Genomic DNA, 25,367 nt, shown 5'->3' with positions numbered 1-25,367 from the left:
GGATCACTGAAATAACATAGCATTCCCTCCCAACCCGTGAAGTTTCATTTCTTTTCGTTGGTCTATGCTGGATACTTCACTTTTTGGTCAGGCAGTCCATAAAGTTCGAAGTTTCTGTGAAACACTGAAACATAGAACCATACAGTATACTATTGGTCGATTTTGGTGAGATATATTTTATTAAGGGTGTAATCCTTTACGAAAATTGTGTAATCACAAATATACACAAAATACACATTTTAGAAGTAATCACAAGCAAAACTTAAGCAGAATCTCGCTTTACTTTGAAAGCTCTCTCCAGTGTTTGGCGATGGCACCACAGTTGGAGAACCTGTGCGAGTCGACAGTATCACTTGTTGCGCAATAGTGATGATGCCCAGGGACGCTCTCCTTCCCAGTAGTTGCTGTCCTCTTCCGAAGAGTCTTCAGGCTGCATCTGGCCAGCCACCGGCTGGTACGCAGGAGCGGCACCAAACAGCCAGGCACGGAAGTACGGGCCTTCCTCTACCATCATGGAGAACAGCCCCGTCTGCAGAAGGCGCGTCCCGGCGCTCAGACACGCCTGAAAACGCGGAAAAGGCTTGTTTCCAAGAGAACGGCGGTTTTAGCATTTTTCTCGCTTGGCGAGTTATACAAACGATGCACAGCACTACAGCTAATTGTCACGTTCCATCAGTATCGCACTTAGTAGGAAGTATCACTCATGGCCAACCGTCGCAAATCAGATATTCACAGCATACGAACTAACCTAGCCAGTACCCTGCAAAGAAATCAGTGGCGTAACTAAGTCATATCAGTCGGTGCATGGCGCCGTTTCCGTGGGGGCGAAGTTTCGTGACAGGCAGAAAAAGTTAGGATTGACAAAAGAAAAGGGGACGAGAGTGGACGAAATACGAAATACTAAAAGAAGAAGAATAGAAATAGAAATGATTCAAGGATTAGAAAGCACTAAAATGGGAAGGGGGAGGAGATGTATGAAAGAAACTCTTTAGGAGATTCGGGATGGACTAAGATGAGTAATAGTTCCATAGGACGTATCTCTGCCTTGCACAGAGAGACTTTTTTCTCTGGTTTACATAATAAATGGAGTCACTCTTATTATATCAAGTGAGCCAATGCAACGAAATTATTAAGAGTGTTTTTTAGGTTCGTTGTTTCTTTTCTACTACTTTTTATTGATCATGAAAGAAACAATAAAAGATATCGCGTTACTCTTGCAATCAATGCGACTTTGAACTGTGTGTTATTCCATTGTTTGAATTCTATCACACAAAAAACAGTTGTTAATACGTGTACTTTATACTTCGTTATAAAGATGTGTTGATTTTAACAAACAAACAGATGAAGTAGCGATGAATATTTAAGAAAAATTGTGAGATGTCAGCAAGAGGGTTGGTTCAAATAGCTCTAAGCACTATGGGACTTAACATCTGCGGCCAATATTCCCCTAGACTTAGAACTACTTAAACCTAACTAACCTAAGGACAACAAACACATCCACGCCCGAGACAGGATTCGAACCTGCGACCGTAGCAGCAAGCGAGGTTTCGGACTGAGGCGCCTAGAACCGCTCAGCCACAGAGGCCGGCCAGCAAGAGGGGGCGTGGGGTGTCGGATAGTTGAAGTTTACCGTGGCAGTTACCCTAGTTATGCCACTGAGTGGCACATAAATGCATTTACAAATATTTTGGGATAGATGTGTTACTTGTTTCTAATTAATGACTATGTCTACGGCTTTCCGAACTGAGGTCGTCAAAGCTGCACGAAAGTAAAACAAAAAAATTAGTTACTACACTCATTTTCAGAAAAAAAAAACATCTTGAAGGAGATTCATATTTACAGGATATGTACGTTAGTATGTTCTGAGGAATGATTAATACTTCCGTCACCTCGGTTCAGCAGGTGTCCCGTTGCCTAGGAGGCACAGGGTCCGCCATGGACCCTTATAACTCTTTCCGTAAGTGATGGCATCGACGCGTATAAGGCGCGAATGGTGTCCTGTTGTATAGCCATCCATGCTGCGGTCGCCTGGTTCCAAAGTTCATCTGTGTTGGCTGGCACTGGGCCACACCAGTTCACCCACCGTTTCATCATATCCCACACATTTTCGATTGGCGACAAGTCTGGTGATGCGGCGGGCCAGGGCAAAAGATTGACATCCTGTGACAGCAAGAAGGCACGTGTTCGTGCAGAAACTTGTGGTCGTGCATTGTCTTGCTGAAAAATCGCGTCTGGCTACGAGTCATTCACGTAGGTCGCAATGGTCACAATGCCCTGGACACGCACCTACTGTGATTTGTGGTTGTACCCAATAGCACCCCACACCATAAGGCCTTGAGTTGGCGCTGTACGTCTTGTGAGAATTCAGTCACTGTAATGCTGCTGCCCCTGTCTGCCGCGAACCAAAATGTGGCCATTATTTTCAAAGAATCGGAGCCTGGATTCGTCCGAAAACACTATCTGATGCCATTCCTGTCCCCCGTGACGTCGTTCCATATACCACTGCCAACTGGCGTGTTTGTGCACATTCGTCAAAGGTAGGAGGAGAAGTGGACGACGCGCACTAACCCATGCTACAGTAAACTGTGACGGACTTTCACTCCTGATAATGTATAATGTTACCAAATATGCAGCAACCAGTCGCAAAATCATATTTTATTTATTCACTTTTGCAAATCGATTTCAACTGATTAACAGCCACCATCGGTGCTTTCAACCAATATGTGCCCTGAGTAGTAATACTGTCTTAAGCAGAGGTCAAATATAAAGTGATACATCGAGAGATGTACATGAGGTGTCGATCTTCTCGGAGGGTGGTCTGAGTGGTAAGACTTGACCCATCTCGTCATGCTCTGCAGCCTTCCGTGAACCACTCTGCACACACCCGCTGTAGTGCCGAAACGCTTCATCCCAAACGAGCAGCAATTTCCCTGATGGATGCGTCACATTCTTTCATGCCTCTGATGTCCTTGTTTCAGAATCACTGATTAGACGGTGCGATTCGCTCATACGTCTGCAAGACACCTGCAGTTCTGCTCAAATCACATTGATCTATTTATAGCAACAACAGGTAGGTGGTGTTGCACCACGATATCGATGTCGACCTTTAGCCGACGGGCCGATATAGTTCAGATGCTAATCATTTATACAGAACATGCTAATGTACATGTCCTGTGAATATGATCGTCCTGGTTCTAGCCATTCAAGGCGTTTGTTTCTGAACTTGAGTGTATATTACGACTGCGAAATAAGAGAACTCCTCAAAAATGGAAATATGGTCTAACCGTAGTACTTTACAAGAAAGCGTACAGCCAATACATATGGAACTACCAGCCCTCCCCCTCCCCCCTTTACAAATTCACTAAAGTTATTACTAACCGCGCAGAGAAAAGAATGAACGTAAATCAAAATAAAAGAAAGGTAGTGGAGAGTAGCAAACAAAGTTATGTGGTGGTGAGAGAGTTAGAGTAGGGAATGAAATGTTGATAAAAGTAGACATTTTTTGTCATTTGGTCACCAGAATAACTGGCGAAAACAGAGGTCAAGAGGATATAAAGTACAGACTGACAATTGTAAGAAAACTTCTCTAAAGTTGAAAAATATATTAACAACGAAATTTAAAAATTTTAAATGTGTTTTGAAACTTTCCTGAAAATGCTTCTCTGAACTGTAGCCTTCTGTGGAACCGAAACGTAGACAATAACCTTTAGAGAAGAGAATACATGCGTCTGACATGTGTTGGATAAGAATCCTGAAGATTTGGTGGATAAATCAGAGGTACTGATTCGAAACGAGAAGAAACGACCTTTATCACACAAGTCGATTGAAAGAAAGGCTAGGTTGGTAAGACATACTAGGAGAGATCAAAGAATTATAGAGAGAAACCTAGACTTGCCGTACGCACGTTCAAGTGGATAAAGGCAGTAGAGGTTATGCAGAGATTGCACAGGGCGGATTAGAGTGGCGAGTACTACAACACGAAAATACATTCAACTATAACCAAAAGGTAAACATGTATCTTTAGAAGTGGATATAGCTCAAAGGGCCATTTGCAAGTTGTGGATAAAATTGTAAAGTGGAACAATTCACTATTTCTTCTGGTATCAATCGATATTCCGAAAGCATCTGACTTAATTTCAACAAGAACTGCACTAAAAACATTTTTGCAGATTCCATTACATTTGACCAGGACAGTGAGACATACAGAATTGAAAGATTAGTCAGAGAAGGAGGCCCTATATTACTAAAGCTACTCAGTAGATAGTATATGGGGGTTTTGGAACACATTGAGGACGTATACGTACCGTCCTTAGCACCGTACCGCTACGTGACGTCACTACTGCTCGCTGCTTGCTCTGGCAGCTCTCCAGTGCAGATGTTACGCACGTGCGCGCACACACATACACACACACACACACACACACACACACACACACACACACATATATACATACACACACACACACACACACACACACACACACACATTCAGCATGTACTATGCATTTTTTTTATTTTCTTTTTACAAATTTATCCAGCTGTTGTGTGCATTGCTGAATCCAAGCCACTTTACCAAAGCTTTTCTTCCTTTCTTACGTATTATTTTCTCTACAATATATGATGATAGATATTTAGTTTTTTGTAACTCTTCAACATAGAAAGCTCCAGCTATGGGCTGTGATTTGTAATCTTCAAGGAGATACGTTCTCGGATTGGTTTCTTGCACTTTACGTATTTTGGAAATTTCCGTAGACCAATTGGCGGTGTACCCTTTGTCAAAGACTGTTTTCTGTTTACTAATTCTGACGTAATCACCAACTTTGAGTTTTGAGCGGCGTGGAGCAATCATTTTAATTTTGTTATACACAGTAGATAGAAGACTATTATCTTTTACATCCACTGGTCGCATTTTAATCGTTCTGTGTGTCTGTGATTATACTGTTTGACCAGATCTTGTGCAGTGTTAATCTATTTGTAGGAGCCCAGAGCAGTAAATTTTCGGAACATAAGACTCTTGAGAGTTCTGTTAAAGCGTTCAACTACGGAAGCTTTCATATTTGAAAAAGTGGAGTAGTGATTAATTCTGAGTTTCTGCATTAACTTTTTAAAACTAGTATTGTAGAATTCTTTTCCTTGATCAGTTTGTAAATTTACTGCGGCCCGCTTACTTTTTATATATATTTTTTAAGTGCGTTTGCAACTGCAATTCCAGTTTTAGTCTTTAGAGCAGCGACACATGCATATTTTGAATAAACGTCAATTACTGTTATCAAATACTTATACCCAGAATTCCATTTAGAATATGCAATCATATCGACTAAGTCTGCTTGATGGAGATCATCAAGTCCTTTCGTGATAACTGACCGCCTGGAGTACGTTCGGCGAGCAGGACGATGAAGCTCATCAGCAATGGCAGCTTGCATCTTCTTTTCTTTTTATTCTAACTTGCTACTTACCGAAGGCAATATGCTTTTCGAAATGACACAGTTGTGATAGAAATGTTTGCTTATATGGAGCTGGAAGGGGGCGGAGACACGAGGAGGAGAAAGAGGAGCAAGGGAAAAAGAAAGATAACACGTATTTTAGGAAGACGTTTTATTTTCAAAATACCATCGCATAATTAATCGTGCATTAGTCTTTGCTAAACATCGATCATTTTCTTCATCAGCAATATTGAAAGATTTTTTCAGCAATTTCAATGATGGACAGTCCAGAGATTGCATGTTAACTACTCTGCCAAGATCTGTGCCCAATAAAGTCGTCGTCCAGTCTGCTTTTTCTAGACCCATTACCATAAAGTAGTTACAAGATTTGCACAACTCCCACAGTGTATTTCTCGCAGTAAATAGTGACACTCCATCCATTCCCCACTGCTGATGAAGGTGATTGCGTGTCACCCACGAGTTTATCCTCTGAGTTTTTTCTGATAAGGTGCTGAATGCTAAAACTTGTGCGATAGTGACAAACTGCTCTGCAATAACTTGATTGCCGTCCACGAGGATAGCAGCAGCTTGTTTAGGCACAAAATTATTTGCATCGTCTTTGAATCCTTGCAGGTCTACGAAAGCTATCTTCATTCTGTCATGATGTGAGAAGGAAAAAAAAGAAAAAAAATTGATGAAGGTATCGTCTAATTTCGTTTAATGTTGCTAGTATCATTGTAAATCCCAATCCATCACCGACTTCTCTTACCGGACAAACAGATAATGTCTCTCTCTTTCTCTCTCTATAGACGATAATGGCGATGATAAGAGGAGGAGGATAAAAGGAGCAGCTACCTCGGTGAAACGTAGACTGATAGCAGTTCTCTAAAAGCATCTCATTTTATTTGCTTTTTTTTTCAAAGCAGAAGTTATTACGTAAAAGCAAAAAAAAAAAAAAATGGAAGTAGAGGATGCTGTATGACAATAATAGCAATGTTAGCAACAGCAGGGGGTTCGCAGCTGTTCCCGGAGGGGGCTTTAAACACCAGCTGTGTAAAAGGAAGAGAAGAAGACGAAGTCGGCTGGCAAAAAAAAAAATTTTTCATTGCGAAAGGTCATAGTGAACATCTGCACATGTGATCGTGGCTGGCGGGACGTACCGTTTTTTTCTTGTTGTCAACCATCTGGCGTAATCAGTTGCATCATTGCCCTTGCTTTCGGGCTGGCGGTCATTGTCCTCGTCCAACAGCTGATGTTATGTGAACGCATAAAGTGAATGCATGATACTGCAGGGTGGGAAAAGAATAAAAAAGCCTCTCTCTGAGGATATGGAAGGACATTATCTGATAACATGACTAGCAAATAACACGGTAATATGATGCAGCACGCTGAGAGAAGAACCATACGAGTCTCTGGGAATACAATGTCAATAACAACTCCTTCAGTAGCAGCGGGACGTAGCATTTCTTTACCAGGGGTGAATGTACTCCAAGAGAAACAATGTGTAGTATGACTGCAAGAGTTTTCTCTCTCTCTCTCTCTCTCTCCCTCTCCCTCTCTCCCTGTCTTTATTTGATGCTCTCATTCTCTCTGTGAATGTAGCAGAGAAACAAATTTTTTTATGACTATAGACCAGTATAAAGCGACAGACGATTCCACTCTGTCGTATTCCTTCAGCTGTGCGAGTGCCCGTGCGAGTGTCAGTATTGGAATTGCCTTTGCTGTCGGAGAGAGTGTGTGAAACACATAGCTGGCTCAAAACATGTAAGTCTGACAAGTATTACTTAGTGCTACTACTACTAAGTGGCATATAGTTTTCATCTACTAAGAAGTTGTTGTAACTCAAGAGAGAACAGGGATGCCTCTCATTCAGTGTTGCAGAGTCTGAAGCATCTGGGAGAAGGAGGAGGCTCGAAAACTACGCTGCGGCTGTCGTCTCTGGAACAGGGGGAGAAATATCCCGTCCTAAGTGCGAGACGGACGACGACGAAATTTGGAGCAGCGGACGTAGTATACTTGAAGGAGTCCAAAATATTCCTTCCTGCAAGATTCGCCACTCTCAGTGATGAAGAATTGGAATTTCTGAATTCCGGAACAGTTGCTCTGATATATCGTGGTAGGAAAAATAGTATGGATATCATTGACTTTAAATCTGTTTGATAAATACTAACAAATGTTTCCTTATACTAATATTACGTAGTTGTTAGCATATTGTGATACTAACCATGTCTATTCAAATACGGAAAGTTTCACCGAATGGCAAGATTAAGGAAATAGATTTGCAATCCTTAAAAGACGATACCTGTCGCGTGTGTGTGTGTGTGTGTGTGTGTGCGCGCGCGCACGTGCGTAACATCTGCACTGGAGAGCTGCCAGAGCAAGCAGCGAGCAGTAGTGACGTCACGTAGCGGTACGGTGCTAAGGACGGTACGTATACGTCCTCAATGTGTTCCAAAACCCCCATATACTATCTACTCTCTCTGGTATATGATAAAATTCCGCCCCCCCCAGTCATCCAATACGTGAATTGATGTACAGGGCTCATCAGGAAAGTGAACCGTTTTCTTTTTTTTTTTTTTTTTCTTTCCAGATTCCATGTCTTTTCCCTTCTATATACGAGTACGCTTTGTGACTTGATTGGTTGATGGAGTCATTTCAATCACTGAATCATGAATGACCAGGCAGTAAGCTATTGTATTTTTAGCAAATGCTTCTTTTGTTTCTATTTCAATCTTCATGTCAACGACCGAAGATTTCAGTGTTTCGTCTTGATGAGAACAATCAATGAAAAATATAGGACAGTTCTGAAATTCAGTACGGTTCATGAGCGGGTTCCCTCTTCTTACACTGCTATCTCCATAATACAGTGATTGAAAATTGGCATACATTTCAAACGCCTGTGCAGTATTCTTCGTGTCAAAATCAACAGCAAAATTCTCCTCTGGGAATTTAGAAGAATTTAAATACACCTTCAAGTTTGATATGTTTATTTTGTCGAATACACTAGAGTCAGCAGTAATCAAATTTCTGTTTGACTGAAAAGCCAATATTACATACCTTACTGTTTCAAGAGCTGTATTAAATTTAATTTGCCATGTCCATGAGTTAATTTCTGGCGCAATGCTTTCAACCAAATCCCAGTGACGAAAAGGTAGAGTCAAACTGATATCATTTTTAAGATATTCCACAGTGATATTTGTTGCTTTTCAGACACTTGAACATGCGGCATTTCCCAGTGAACTTTTTCCAACACAATTTTTGATTTAGTATCTGCTTTATCTGAGACAATACAGTTAATATCTTGCCTGCTACGAATCAGTACCAGTTCATGGCGAGCATTTAAAATAATCTTTTTGTAATCCTCTGCAAAGCCTAAGATCATTTTAAGCGGAATGCAAAAATTAAAACGACCATCATCATCATCGACTAACTCGTTCAATTCGCTTCTTGCCCCCCATCCGGCATTTTGTAATGCATTTGCGTCACCTGGTGTAAAAGAAGCATATCCTTTCACTAATGTTGCAATTCCTGGATTACGTACATGATCGATAATTTAGTTATTGAGACGGTACTGAATATCCGAAAACAGATGAAGTGCACAGTTTTTTGTTAACTCAATATCAGTAGCTTTCCCTTTCCCTCTGCATTGACAAGTCGTCCTTCTATATACAGCAGACTCTCGGAAGTAAGCAGGTAAGTGTTTTCATTTTGTATAACAATTGATATGGAATCGTTCTGAGCAAAAGCCGGTTGACCAAAAGGTTTATACTTATGATACTGAAGACGACTATCCGAGTCGTCGACGAGAATTTTTTCTCTTACATTCAACATTTTTTTTTGTTTTTTTCCTTAACTTCCTCCTCTTCCTCCTCCTCCTCCTCCTCCTCCTCCTCCTCCTCCTCCTGTTTGATCATTGAAAGTCGGACGACTCGAATGAGAGTTTGCAGATGAAGGTATCAGTATTTATAGCACTCTATATCCCAGTGACGACAGAATTTCTCTGTTGTGTGGAGTTAAAACATTTTTTAGTTTCCTCTTCTTTGCTTTTCTTTTCCTCTTCTTCTCCTTGTTATTATTGCTCACATTGTCAAGGTATCTTGTGTCCTTGCTTATGCAGGCATTCTGTTTGTATACGATACCCATTTTTTTACCGTATTTTCCTCAAATGTAATCGCACAGTTATCTCTTCCCCGTCAAAATCAACAAGATTTCCGTCTTGATCTCTAATTGACACACTTAATTCTGAAACGTATCTTGCAACTACTGGCATATAAATGGGTGAATTCGGTGTTTCCACAATCTTATATCCTGGTGGTACAGCAGGCCAGAACTGATGCAATGTATGTGTAGGTCCCCCATTGTGAAATGAACCTCCTGAGATGTTACAGTCAACACACAAGACATTAACACTTTGAATGTTAACTGAATATTCGGCAGTCTTCAAGACTTTTTTATCCACTACAGTTTTTGCAAACCCTAAAACTGAACCTATGTTGTCTGGGAGATTAAAATCTATAGTAAGATTACTCCTAATCTGACATCGATTCAGTGTTTTATTGAAGGTAATATTTAATTGCAAGTCATGCTTTTTCTTATTTATCGAGTTATCACTGCTAACCTTCAAGTTTTATGCTTCAATTTCTTTCAATAATGCTGAAAAAATGTCGTGCAGTTCATATGTTCCATGTTTCAGACTAACTTTATCCAAAATTTCTACATGGTTCAAATAGTTGTAGAAGTAGAGATTATTATTTAATGATGTAATATTGGGAATGGAATTATATGTAAAAAGGTTTAGCAGAGCAATTTCGTAAACATGTGAGGATAAATTCAATGCAGGATTGAAGACAGCAGTTAGAAGTGATTCTTTACCCGTCAGGCTTAACGTTATGCCGTGTTCAATGTCCATTGTTAGACTTCAACTATACCCTGCAAGACTGTCTGTTTTATATTGAATTCAGAAACATTAAACATAAATGACCACATCTCTGGCTGTTAAGTGACTGAAATGTATTGTAGTTATATTTTATCGTACAGTTTTTCAGATACCTTACTATTTCTGGAGGAGGTGGTAAATTTCCAAAGCTGTCGAAATAGTAGACAATTTTGCCTTCCTTTCTGTAAGCTACCCAGTGTGAACCTGGTTCCTCTTTAGTATTGAGATTAATAATTGCACTCAGACACCTCGAAAGTGTGCTATCTGCAGCTTTTTAGCATAGTGTTCTAAGTCAATGTTGGAAAGTGGTCTTGTAGGAAGACTGTTCATGGAGAACTTTTTTTTTATTCCTTGTTCCATTTATACCTGCCAGATACAGACCGAATCCATTTTTCCTGTATGGACCCAAGTACAGCCCTTTTCCATCACGCAAAGCAATTGCTTCAAGTACACGATGATGCCTCTGCATTTCAGCTAACTCCTTTCGAGCACTTTTCGCATCATTAACAGCCTTAGCAATTCCAGCAGCACCTCCGGCTAATCCTCCAAGTGCTGATAAAGCAGCAAATATTGGAATTAGAGGTATTATTCCACCTGTTTTGGGCACAGGTATTACATGTTCTCTGTCTAATAATTTCCCCACAGCTTTCGTCGGAGCAACCTGTGATGCGATTTTACGAGCCACTTTCACAACTGTCATCAGATTAGCACCAGGCTTCAAGTACTTAAGTCCACTTCGAACTTTTTTAATTACTTTGTTCAGTATATTACCACCTTTCTTTCGTCCAGAACTTTTCTTCTTCTTCTTCTTATTCAAACCCATACCCATTTTAACTTTAGCTTTCATTGCTCCAGGGCAGCTAACTTTTCCTTCAAATTAGCGTCTTTTGCTTTTACTCTACTCCACGCTTTTCTAGCCAGAATTCTGTCTGCTTGATGTCTGTCAGGCAAACTGTCTGGATGAGTTGCGTAAGCTATGTCATGTTCTTTACACGCCTCATCTAGTGGATTGATACCGACATCGCCTCTTTTGAGTCTTTCCTCTAACTTTGTGCCAGGACCACAGTAGGAGTAGCCAGGTATGTGAAGTTCAATAGGTAGTTTATTAATCATGCGGTTAAGCAGGGAACCACCACGTTTTTTTGTCTCTCTCTTATTCTTCCCCTTCCTCAACTTATTTTGCTTGTTGTTCTTGCGATGCTTCTTCATAGCTTGAGTGTTAACTAACGACTGGTCTTTGTGACACCCAGAATGCTCTATTATAACAGTATTTGTAAGATAGGAATTGTTTTCTCCAAAATGGTGGCGCTTGTTACAAATCTGTCAGATTGGCCGAGTGGTTAAGGCGCTAGATTTAAGATCTTGTGGGAGCGTGGGTTCGAATCCCACATCTGACAATTTTTTTTTATATATAATCATGATCATTGCCCGAGTGCTAACTTTGCCACCTAGAGTGCTCTATTCTAATAGTAATTGTAAGATACGTAGAGTCCTTAGTGTACTTAAAGATGCAATTCAGGAAACATGCACTTCAACTTCCTATTAGACCTACTGCTGAACACAGAAATGAACTGCAAAGGCAAGATCGTAGGCATGGTGATCTATTTCCTGATACGATTAGGTGTATTATTGCAGGTCCTTCCAATTGTGGAAAAACAAATGTGATTGTTAATCTTCTAATTCATGAAAATGGTCTCAAATTTAAGAATGTCTACGTATTTTCCAAATCGCTGCAACAATACAAATATAAATATTTTGAACAAATTTTTAAAAACCTGCATGATATTGGCTACTTTACATTTTCCAGTAAAGAAGATGTAATACCACCAGATCAAGCCCGACCACTTTCAGTTTTTATTTTCGATGACATTGCCTGCGACAAACAACATCACATGAAAGCTTACTTTTCGATGGGTCGGCATTACGGTGTAGACAGTTTCTATTTGTGTCAGACATATAGCAAAATTCCTAAACAGTTAATCAGAGACAATGCTAACGTTATTGTTCTCTTTAAACAAGACGAGCGTAATTCAAAATATGTCTTCAGTGATCATGTTAATCCTGACATGACATTCAATGAATTTCTCGAAATGTGTAAACGAGCATGGAATGGGAATGCCTACGATTTTCTTGTTATTAGCAAAGATGATGAATTAAATAATGGTCGTTATCGTATAAACTTTGATAATTATATCTGTATTTAAAGCAACAGCTTGCCCATTACAGATTATTACCATCATGGCTTCTGCACAGGTAACATCTTCGAATAACAGCAGTAGCAATACTCTATTGCTCGTACTAGATCCTCAATACAATAACGATGTTGCTAATAAAAAATATGTGGATACGATATTCCAGTCATACTCGAACATTATTACAAATCTTATCGATAAAGTAAATCAGCTATTTGAGAAACAAGTGAGTATCACCTCTTCATCTTCTGCCGGAGACTCGACACCGCGAAAAACAGGAAATGATGCAACAAACTCTAATACTGATGCTGCCTCGAGCTCTTTAATAACGAAATTTTTGCCGCAGATAACAGCTTTCTTTTCCTCCATATACACTACAAGTGCAGCAATTTATTTTAATAATAAGCGTTTAAGTGGATTACATGATCCTGCTGAAGATCATGATGCATGCACGAAAGTTTATGTGGATAATGCGGTGGAAAAACTGAACGTATTCGATGTAAGTGAGAGCTCACTTACGGTCAAGCGCCGCAAAATCATCACTAACTTAGCTGACCCGCGAACTGATGATGATGCAGCAACGAAAAAATACGTAGACGACATCCGTAGAAGAATCGAAAATTCTGTGAAACGTGTGAAAGACAAAGTTGATTCTGCTGAGAAGGCAAAGCCGAGGGCAAGTGATGTAGTAAGTAAATCGTATGTCGATCTGTTGTTCCAAAAGCTGCAAAATCAGCTTAACGACATCAGAGCGCTAAAAAACTCTTTACGTATATCTATGAATGCACGAGTTCAAAACTTTTTAGACTTAATTAGTGTAACAGAACGAGTTTTAGACGTGCAGAATAAACGCATCACGAATGTGCGCGAGCCAATTTTAGACTCGGATGTTGCGACAAAAGGTTACGTTGAAAAAAATCGAATGTGTTCCATCATTTTTAGAATTGACAGCATCCCTTCAGGAGATCCCAATGAATCAGCTTACCTTTTACATAATGGTCAGTATGAGTATGTATTACCTTACATTGGTAAAGTTATTTTACGCTCTATTACCCCTGATATTGAAACAATTAGCTTTGAGTTGAATGAAAAGTTACCAACTTTTCATGAATACGGAGATTGACGTACGTAAAGGAGACAGATTTAAGTTCCATAAAGCCTCGCATTTAACACTTGGAAATCGTCCACTTCATGCTGAATTTGAATATCGGGTTGTAAATTAAAGTGTAATTTATCTGAGCAGTTGCGTACTACAAAGCACTCGCAATTATCATCGCAACGTATAGAACAAATGTGTAACATTATCTCACCAATCCTCGACGATGCGCATAGGCAGCGTGTGATTAACACATACTTTGAAACCTCTAAATGAAGAAATTACTGTTATAAATTGAGATGTCTACGTAAATTTAGTTCAGATAGCGAGTGGGCAGTTTTGAGCTAAAAACATGCTGCACGATTCGATTAAACGAAACATTAATATTAAAAAACAGATCGCTAAAGCTAGACAGAATATCCGAAGAAAAATGCTATCTCTACATTAAAGAGAAACTGAAACAAAATCTGTGCTGGAAAAGACATTTAAGCCCATTTCACAACCACTAAAGGAACTGATTTACCGATTTCCGGCGAGAGAAAACAATAGCAATTCTGCAGCTAGATGTCAAGACAATATCAACGGCTGTGACATTAATGAAAAATATGATGACGATGATGATGTGGAGAAAAAAAAACGAAAAGTAGCAGAAAAATACAAGAGTTGCGTATAGCAGAAAATGCAGCTGGTCAACTGTCGGCTTCGTATTTTAATAAACCTATAGACAAAACGCGCGACACCGTGTACGGCGTAAGATTTGATCCATTATCAAGTGAATGGATGATTGGAAACTCACCAGTGGAAGTTGATGAAAATGACTTAATAATACACAACGTAAGATATCCTGTAACTAGAGGGCTATACAGTTTATTGTTCAAAATCAAGCCTAAGAATTACAAGAGCCGTGATCTTCAAAATTATGCAAAAAATCTGAAGGCAACCAATGCCTTTACACAACAATACCTCGCCTTCAAGCCTGTAAATGCAAACAAAGGATATAAGTATACACGTATCATAAAGCCATTAATTGGAATACTTGAGGGTCCAAAACGTCGTACTGCAGCAGCAGCAGCAGCAACTGCAACGATTTCCCTAACATCTACAGAAAAAGGCCGTGAAGAGGATAATAATAGAAGCGAGGATGACGATAGTGATGATGACATTGTTGGGGAATACAAAATTGGTAAAGCAGCGAAAATAAAAAGTAAAATACGTACAGGAAAAGGAATTCCCTCTGTACGTGGAGTAAACAGAGAAGATGAAGAACAAGAAGTAAAAATTGACTGGAAAGACTATTCAAACAAATCACATGTTGACTATATTCACTGGAATAACCCAAACGAACTTGTTGAACGTCTAGTTTTTCTCCTTGCATCAAAAACAGCTGGCAACAACTCACACGACAATGAAATTACTTCAATAGAGGAAGAACTCCGAGAAGCTGCACTTATTGCTTAACATAAAAGAATAAAAAACTAATCTAGCAGTGCTTAAAACTTTGTATATTCATATCAACTGAATAAATAAACATTTTCACTTCAAACTATTTTTTTTTGTGGTTTCCTCTTTTATTTCTTATATCCTTCAAAGAAACAAATCTAAGTATATTTGATTACAGAGATCACTGTAATTGTAAACTGTGTGTGAATGTGTGTGTGTGTGTGTGTATGTGAATGTGTGTGTGTGTGTGTGTGTGTGTATGTGTGTGTGTGCGCGCACGTGCGTAACATCTGCACAGGAGAGCTGCCAGAGCAAGCAGCGAGCAGTAGTGACGTCACGTAGCGGTACGGTGCTAAGGACGGTACGTATACGTCCTCAATGTGTTCCAAAACCCCCATATACTATCTACTCTACTCTCATCAATTTGACAAGACCACTGTGTTGCACGTCAGTGTAATAATGTAATTGTTGTACTACGGTTTTGTGACTGTGTAGCCTATTATGTGGAGTGGGATCCCACCAAGAAGATGTTGTGCAGCTTGTCATTAATAAGCCACTATAAAAGCACTTGGTACCTGGATTATTTCGTGGAATTCACGTAACTAGATCCTCCAGTTTGCAGATGAAATGGGCTGGGGCGACGACTTCAGAGCAGCGGCAGGAAGCACTCCGAGTTACACCAAACTAAGATATGTATAAGCAATGAATTAAACTTTATATGTCACTGCAGAACTAATTACTAAAGTGTGTGGGTTTTAAGTGGCATTGAACCGTAATAACAAACTTTTAGGATCGAAACGACATTTATTTCGTCAATTAATAGAGCGAATACAGAAAGATGGCTGTCGAACATGGCGCTAGGACACAAAGACAAAGCGGAAGGCCAAAGAGCATAGTCAAAGAACAGTCGCTTTGAGTCAGAGACGCCCCAAGTGTAATGTTTGGACACTGTTCTAGCACTAAACATATGCATTTGTCTCAAAGTTATCTTTGAGTGGTGGAGACCAGAGTGATCCATATACAGTGTGAGTCACTAACTATTGCCACCTATAATAACTCTGAAAGTATGATGGTAGCTGAAATGTTTGTGGGACAAATGTTGAATGGGACAACGAGGGCCATAACATGACGTTGGTTTTTTGTTGCTAGGTGGGGTCGCATCAGAGATATGAAGGGGGATGCTATAGTTTGGTGCTTATTTTCTGATAGCGGCTATCGAGGCGAATCTAATGCTGTGTAACAGTAGGGTCTTTGAAGGTCAACGAAGGTCACAAAAGTTGCATGAACGTCCATTTACAGAAGGTGTTCAAAGTGATGGCCGTTGGTATCAATGCAGTGCTGCAATCGTCTTATCATGGATTGAGTGGTATTCCTTATCACATCGGCACTTATCGAAGCACATGCTCTGACAATTCTCTCTCGTATATCGTGCAAATACTTAGTATTCGCCGAATACGGCGTATCCATCTAATGTGCCATTGACATGTAAACACCATTCGACTGTTTCGCAATACAACACTATCGTCGAATCAAGCGAATGTGACTGATGTATTTCTTCGAAAAAAATGTCGACATGCTTCTTATTACAGAGAATGCCAACGAAATTCAGTGAGAGCTAGAGACTTATACACTGAAAGATATTCTCAACGTACTCACAGTACACGTCGTACATTTAAATATGCGTATGATACATTGAGAACAACTGGATCTTTAACACATTGGAAACATATCCCGCAAAGGAAAGTTAATAACGAGAAAACGGAAATTCGAGATCCTTGTGTTAGTTCGCGTCAAATCGCAAGGGAATCTGGTATGAGCCAGAGTAGTGTTGTTCGTGTTCTGCATCGCCATAAATACACTCCTGGAAATGGAAAAAAGAACACATTGACACCGGTGTGTCAGACCCACCATACTTGCTCCGGACACTGCGAGAGGGCTGTACAGGCAATGATCACACGCACGGCACAGCGGACACACCAGGAACCGCGGTGTTGGCCGTCGAATAGCGCTAGCTGCGCAGCATTTGTGCACCGCCGCCGTCAGTGTCAGCCAGTTTGCCGTGGCATACGGAGCTCCATCGCAGTCTTTAACACTGGTAGCATGCCGCGACAGCGTGGACGTGAACCGTATGTGCAGTTGACGGACTTTGAGCGAGGGCGTATAGTGGGCATGCGGGAGGCCGGGTGGACGTACCGCCGAATTGCTCAACACGTGGGGCGTGAGGTCTCCACAGTACATCGATGTTGTCGCCAGTAGTCGGCGGAAGGTGCACGTGCCCGTCGACCTGGGACCGGACCGCAGCGACGCACGGATGCACGCCAAGACCGTAGGATCCTACGCAGTGCCGTAGGGGACCGCACCGCCACTTCCCAGCAAATTAGGGACACTGTTGCTCCTGGGGTATCGGCGAGGACCATTCGCAACCGTCTCCATGAAGCTGGGCTACGGTCCCGCACACCGTTAGGCCGTCTTCCGCTCACGCCCCAACATCGTGCAGCCCGCCTCCAGTGGTGTCGCGACAGGCGTGAATGGAGGGACGAATGGAGACGTGTCGTCTTCAGCGATGAGAGTCGCTTCTGCCTTGGTGCCAATGATGGTCGTATGCGTGTTTGGCGTCGTGCAGGTGAGCGCCACAATCAGGACTGCATACGACCGAGGCACACAGGGCCAACACCCGGCATCATGGTGTGGGGAGCGATCTCCTACACTGGCCGTACACCACTGGTGATCGTCGAGGGGACACTGGTTAGTGCACGGTACATCCAAACCGTCATCGAACCCATCGTTCTACCATTCCTAGACCGGCAAGGGAACTTGCTGTTCCAACAGGACAATGCACGTCCGCATGTATCCCGTGCCACCCAACGTGCTCTAGAAGGTGTAAGTCAACTACCCTGGCCAGCAAGATCTCCGGATCTGTCCCCCATTGAGCATGTTTGGGACTGGATGAAGCGTCGTCTCACGCGGTCTGCACGTCCAGCACGAACGCTGGTCCAACTGAGGCGCCAGGTGGAAATGGCATGGCAAGCCGTTCCACAGGACTACATCCAGCATCTCTACGATCGTCTCCATGGGAGAATAGCAGCCTGCATTGCTGCGAAAGGTGGATATACACTGTACTAGTGCCGACATTGTGCATGCTCTGTTGCCTGTGTCTATGTGCCTGTGGTTCTGTCAGTGTGATCATGTGATGTATCTGACCCCAGGAATGTGTCAATAAAGTTTCCCCTTCCTGGGACAATGAATTCACGATGTTCTTATTTCAATTTCCAGGAGTGTATAATGCTTACCACAACAGTCTCCACCAAGAATCAACTGGTACGGATTGTATGCATCGCATTGAAATCTGCTGATGGACTCAACTTCAGATTCAGAGGGATGACACATTTATTAATTTGATTCTTTTTACTGACGAGGCTGCATTCACGAAACATGAAACTGTTAATTTGCATAACATACCTTATTGGGCAACTGAAAATCCATGTTGGCTGCGGCAACTGTGGTCTGTGAATGTATGGTGTGCGATTCTAGAGGACAGAATTATAGGCCCTTATTTCATTGAAGCCTGTCTAATAAAGGGGGGCGCAATCTAAAGAAAGTCAAACATATGTTCTGCCAATCTCAAAATTACATTTAGGATAGAATCTGCAATTGAGCAGATCAAATTTATAAATTTTTGCACTCTATGTATTTTTTGAGAATGAATCATTTACGGTATCTATATTGTGATTCATTTTAGTAGGCTCCATAGGAATAACTGTTTTGTTTTTGCTAATCGGTGCAGGTTGTTAATCGTAGGGTCATTTTAATCATTTGTAGACATTGGAATTCCATCGCAGAAGCAACATTAGGCAACCGCACATACACATGCTATATGTTACAAACATCACTTGGATTTATGTAAGATCATGTGATTCATCTCTCCAGTTCTATCTTTCGCTGTGCAATGCAAGACCAATATAAAATGATGTGAGAAGCAGCTGTCCAAGTGACGGCCTTGATCGTAGCCACCCTTCCAGCAAAGAGTTTCTGGCGATCCTACCAGACAAACTAGTGGTCATAATGCATAATGCCTTCACTCTGTGCAACGAATGACTATCTGATGCGGCTGTTTGCGTATGAATCTGCAGGCCGCTGAAATCCAGGACGAATGACAAGTGTTGCTTCCTTACACTAATGGCGACAACAGTGATATCAGATGTTACGTCATGTCCAACATGGTAAGAAACCTCAAGGGAAGGACCATCGAGTATCCAGTATTGCTCAAACTGTACCTGTCGACGCTGTCCTGAAGTATCTGAATAATCCAGTGCGATATACAGGAGATGAAGAAATTCTTTCAGTAACCCAAATACAGTGACACATGAAATGTATTCACAGTTGCGAATATGGACAAGCATCAACTGTATAATGGAATGACGACAGTGAAAATTTGTGCCTGACCGGAACTTGACCCGGATTTCCTGCTTATATCTAGCGGTCTATGGTTGACAACATATGGAAGTTTGGGGTCTGACAGTGAGTCGTCCCCAGATAGCCCAATGGTAAGTCGACTGCCTGCGATAAATGGGAAATCTGGGTTCGAGTCCCAGTCCAGCACAAAATTTCATTGACGTCATTCCATTACACAGCTGATGGTTGTCCATAATCGCAACTGCAAATACATCCCATGTATTTCATAATGGCTGTAGACCCCATAGTGCCTGTTCCTTTGGATATACATGCATGTCCAAAGGAACATTGCGTCACAATTCGAAATAACAAGCACTGCAATATCGTAAATACAGGATGTTTGAAAAAAGAACTCCCTAGCTTTAAGTAAAAATTTAATTGGGAAATTAATGAAAAATTACATCAATGAGTACATATCATGAAAGAGAATTCCTTCAAGTTTTGTTTAATGTTAACAGACTTCAACATGGGATCCATTTGTTGCCCTGTACACGTCGAGACAATACTCCACTTCTCGCCACACTTTCACCAATATTTCAGGTGTAACTGTCCCTTTTGTAGCAACGATTATTTCCCGTACATGATTGATGTCTCTGATCTTTTCACTGTACACATAGCCGGCCGTGGTGGTCTAGCGGTTCTGGCGCTGGAGTCCGGAACCGCGGGACTGCTACGGTCGCAGGTTCGAATCCTGCCTCGGGCATGGGTGTGTGTGATGTCCTTAGGTTAGTTAGGTTTAATTAGTTCTAAGTTCTAGGGGACTTATGACCTAAGATGTTGAGTCCCATAGTGCTCAGAGCCCTTTGAACCCCCCTTTCACTGTACACAACATTTTTTATGTGGCCCAAAAAGAATCTGTTCAACAACATCTTAAGAAGTTCTCAGTCTACCTGGTAATTTTGATTTTGAAACAGTAACGGTTTCCTTGAAAGACTTCAGCCAATGACAGATAGTTTTTGCTGTAGGTGGTTCACCACCATACTGACGTCTAAAATTGCGTTGCACTGTTATAATGACTCAGTTTTCACAAGCCAAATAACACACTGCACTTCCTGTTGCTGAGCTGCTCTGCACTGCACTGCACGCGCGCCTGGACTGAACTGAGGGAACAGAGGAAAAAAAACGGCGCTGGTGCCATCTCAAGGTCAAGCAGGCCTGCCAACTGCAGGGCACCAAACTTGGCGGGTTGATGAATCAAACACCACAAACTAGAATAGTGTATGTCACTTTGTACAGAATCTAGTACACATTAAAACTAGGGAGTTCTTTGTCAAACATCCTGTACAGTTATTGCAATGTGAACTTCCTCGCACCGAGTACATGGTGCATTTTCCACTGTTCAGTTTTCATTTTCTCTTCTCATAGACTACACACGCAAGAGTTGTGAATGCTTGTAAATGATTTCAGTGATAAACAAGATCACGGATTACTCGTATTAGAGGCTGCATAACCTGTAGGACAAAGAAGCAAATCAGCAAGGCGGCGGCACTTCGCATGAGGTGACGGTCGGCGCGCTGTATCGCCTTGCGGCAGCCAGACTTCCAGAGCGACATGCCCAGCCTCTGCGGGTCGTACCTGCAATCAGCAACGCACTTCGCACCAGTCTCACACACTTCACTTCACTCACTCACGATACATAAAGCGATTATGAGTTTCCCTGGAAGATACTCGGTCTCATTGCTTATGAACCTTCTACAGTACCATAACTATCTGTACTGTCAGCGATATTTGTTTTAATTGTTAATTCTTGGAGATGACGGTGATGTATTCCTTTCTTCATCTTTGCCCACGTTCACATATCTCTCTCTCTCTCTCTCTCTCTCACACACACACACACACACACACACACACACACACACACACACACACACACGCTCGTGAACAGGGCTATTCAAAAAACAAATGTGCGAAGACTATTACGTTGGTGCATAAGTTCGTAGTCTTTTTGTTTTGCATGTTGGTATTCCGTATGCTATGGATTTATATATCAACAGTCATTTTTTATTTAAAGTTCACTGTTGCTATTTGAGCTTACATATTCTCATTTTGTCATTTGGAGATGATGAGTGGAGTTATGGACACTAGAAGATGGAATGCCAGGTGAAGAAATCGGGACATTTCCGACATATTCTTCTGTTTGAGTTCAGTAGAGAGGTGACAGTAGCGGAGGCAGCCAGAAACTTTTACGCCGGATATGCTATGGACAGAGCACGACAAGAAAATTGTTTTCTCGTTTTAACGAGGATCGTTTTGACATTAGTGACTCTCCACGTTCAGGAAGAGCTTTGGGCTTTGATGAAGATCATAGAAACATATTAATTCACAATGATCCACATTAGTGTACTCGAGAAATGAAATCATTCCACCATTGTGAAAACATTTGCATGCAATGGGGAAGGTTCAAAAATCAGGTGTTCGGGTACTGCATGCTCTAAGTCAAAATTACAAAAATCAGCGGTTGCATGTCTGATTACTCGTCATCAAATGGGTCATGAACAACACCAACCATTCCTCTCCTGTCTCATTATGGGTGACGATAAATGGTCACTTCATGTTAATATAAGGAAAAGAAAGGAACGGTTGATCCCAGACAACGCAGCAACTCGCTGTACAAAAACCTGCTAGCATCCATGAAAGATAATGCTACGCATCTGATGAAACGGTGACTGTCTGGTGTACTATAAACTGCTTCTCCGTGGTGTAACCATCCCTGCTGAGATTTATTGTCACCAACTGAGACGTCTTGCAGCGCAGTCCGAGAACAACGACCATGAAGACCGTGTGAAGCGATCCTACCCCACGATAACGCCAACCCACATTTTGATGGATCAGCGGTTCCCAATCTTTTTCCAAGTGAGAACCTCTTCTACAACGACCTGAGTTGGGTGAACTATTGACTTTTAAATATACATACAGTAGACGTGTACAAACTTTAATTCTAAGCAAAAGGTCTTAATAGATCAAATTCTTGTCGGGTCTTCGGCCAGATCAAATTGTCATCTACCCACAATATTACCGCGGTCCACTGCGATGCACTGATCCTGCTGAAGACCCGACAAGAACTTGATCTGCTATTAGGCCGGGAAAGTCTACATAGTCACAAAAGGTTTAATAACCTTAAATTAACTCAACCATTAACAGTTAAAACCTAAAATTACTCCAGTTCTAGCTTAAAAGCTACACAACACTTGGGCCTAGTTGCACTAATAAATAAAAGTTTTGATTGTAATTACACTCCTGGAAATTGAAATAAGAACACCGTGAATTCATTGTCCCAGGAAGGGGAAACTTTATTGACACATTCCTGGGGTCAGATACATCACATGATCACACTGTAAGAACCACAGGCACATAGACACAGGCAACATAGCATGCACAATGTCGGCACTAGTACAGTGTATATCCACCTTTCGCAGCAATGCAGGCTGCTATTTTCCCATGGAGACGATCGTAGAGATGCTGGATGTAGTCCTGCGGAACGGCTTGCCATGCCATTTCCACCTGGCGCCTCAATTGGACCAGCGTTCGTGCTGGACGTGCAGACCGTGTGAGACGACGCTTCATCCAGTCCCAAACATGTTCAATGGGGGACAGATCCGGAGATCTTGCTGGCCAGGGTAGTTGACTTACACCTTCTAGAGCACGTTGGGTGGCACGGGATACATGCGGACGTGCATTGTCCTGTTGGAACAGCAAGTTCCCTTGCCGGTCTAGGAATGGTAGAACGATGGGTTCGATGACGGTTTGGATGTACCGTGCACTATTCAGTGTCCCCTCGACGATCACCAGTGGTGTACGGCCAGTGTAGGAGATCGCTCCCCACACCATGATGCCGGGTGTTGGCCCTGTGTGCCTCGGTCGTATGCAGTCCTGATTGTGGCGCTCACCTGCACGGCGCCAAACACGCATACGACCATCATTGGCACCAAGGCAGAAGTGACTCTCATCGCTGAAGACGACACGTCTCCATTCGTCCCTCCGTTCACGCCTGTCGCGACACCACTGGAGGCGGGCTGCACGATGTTGGGGCGTGAGCGGAAGACGGCCTAACGGTGTGCGGGACCGTAGCCCAGCTTCATGGAGACGGTTGAGAATGGTCCTCGCCGATACCCCAGGAGCAACAGTGTCCCTAATTTGCTGGGAAGTGGCGGTGCGGTCCCCTACGGCACTGCGTAGGATCCTACGGTCTTGGCGTGCATCCGTGCGTCGCTGCGGTCCGGTCCCAGGTCGACGGGCACGTGCACCTTCCGCCGACCACTGGCGACAACATCGATGTACTGTGGAGACCTCACGCCCCACGTGTTGAGCAATTCGGCGGTACGTCCACCCGGCCTCCCGAATGCCCACTATACGCCCGCGCTCAAAGTCCGTCAAGTGCACATACGGTTCACGTCCACGCTGTCGCGGCATGCTACCAGTGTTAAAGACTGCGATGGAGCTCCGTATGCCACGGCAAACTGGCTGACACTGACGGCGGCGGTGCACAAATGCTGCGCAGCTAGCGCCATTCGACGGCCAACACCGCGGTTCCTGGTGTGTCCGCTGTGCCGTGCGTGTGATCATTGCTTGTACAGCCCTCTCGCAGTGTCCGGAGCAAGTATGGTGGGTCTGACACACCGGTGTCAATGTGTTCTTTTTTCCATTTCCAGGAGTGTACTTACCTCTTCCTTGGAATTCAGTGAGAAGATTGCGCCTGCTTTCTATGCCACAGGGCTTTAAAGTCATAAACCCTAAAAGTTAAACACAGTGTCAAATCAGCCCGCCTGACTAGCTGTGCAGTCTGGCACTGCTTCCTCAGCGGGAAAGCGTGCCGGTCCACGACACGAATCCGCCCGGCGGATTTTTGTCGAGGTCCGGTGTGCCGGGCAGCCTGTGGCCGGTTTTTAAGGCGGTTTTCCAACTGCCTCGGCGAGTGCGAACTGGTTCCCCGTATTCCGCCTCAGTTCCACTATGTCGGCGATTGCTGCGCAAACACTGTCTTCGCGTACGCGTACACCATAGTTACTCTACCACGCAAACATTTGGGGTTACACTCGTCTGGAATGAGACGTTCCCGGGCGCTCCACTGTGGGCCGAACCGCACAATAACCCTAGGTTCGATGTGGGACGGAGGTGGGGTGAGTGGACTGCTGTAGCCTGTTGTGGGGTTGTGTACCACTGAGGGCTACGGCAGGGACGGAGCCTCTCCGTCGTTTCTAGATCCCCAGTTCAATCTATACATACATAAATACATGCATACAAGTCTCAAATCACTAAGAGCACGAAGTCTGTTTCTGTATTTATTTTTTGAATAGGCATATGAAGAAAGCTACTTTCCCACAAATATGTGGATGAAAAGGGTAATGAAGCTTTTATCTCTTTATTCGATAACACTGGGAACTCCTTTAAATTTAACCAATAACCAGTTAATGAAAATCAGTGGAAATTTCAATTAGCAGCTCTTTTTCAGTAGTTATTATCGGACATATTACGGCAATATTCTCTCAAGCTTCTCCAAGTCTCCCATGATCTTGCTATTTTCGTCCAAAGAAAGATGACTATCCACAAAGAAGTCGTGAGGGGTATCAAAGCACTCGGTTTGATTCCTATTGAAACACGTTTCCCAAAAATTAAGACCGAGCGAGGTGGCGCAGTGGTTAGACACTGGACTCGCATTCGGGAGGACGACGGTTCAATCCCGCGTTCGGTCACCCTGATTTAGGTTTTACGTGATTTCCCTAAATCGCTCCAAGCCAATGGCCGGATGGTTCCTTTCAAAAGGGCACAGCCGACTTCCTTCCCCGTCCTTCCCTCATCCGATGAGACCGATGACCTCGCTGTCTGGTCTC

At 42.6% G+C, this 25,367-nt stretch overlaps 1 protein-coding gene and 1 non-coding gene across 2 annotated transcripts in view; one reads left to right on the top strand and one right to left on the bottom strand.

Moving 5' to 3' along the window:
- Positions 1-349: 349 nt before the first annotated feature.
- The window catches only part of LOC126169221 (peripherin-2-like), an 84,184-nt gene continuing 59,166 nt past the window's right edge, over positions 350-25,367 (bottom strand). The window contains exons 3-4 of the mRNA XM_049920628.1: positions 20,970-21,114; positions 350-562 (exon numbers count right to left, since the gene is read on the bottom strand). Coding sequence (XP_049776585.1) covers positions 350-562; positions 20,970-21,114 — 358 coding nt within the window. The remainder of the gene's footprint in view (positions 563-20,969; positions 21,115-25,367) is intronic.
- Positions 11,682-11,756, top strand: Trnal-uaa (transfer RNA leucine (anticodon UAA)). Its single transcript has one exon. It is a non-coding gene; the product is annotated as a tRNA-Leu (tRNA).

The sequence above is a fragment of the Schistocerca cancellata genome, chromosome 1 (assembly GCF_023864275.1).
Source record: "Schistocerca cancellata isolate TAMUIC-IGC-003103 chromosome 1, iqSchCanc2.1, whole genome shotgun sequence".
NCBI classification, from domain to species: Eukaryota; Metazoa; Arthropoda; class Insecta; order Orthoptera; family Acrididae; genus Schistocerca; species Schistocerca cancellata.
The sequence above is the reverse complement of the archived record's forward strand: the minus strand, read 5'-3'. Positions and strand labels throughout refer to the sequence as shown.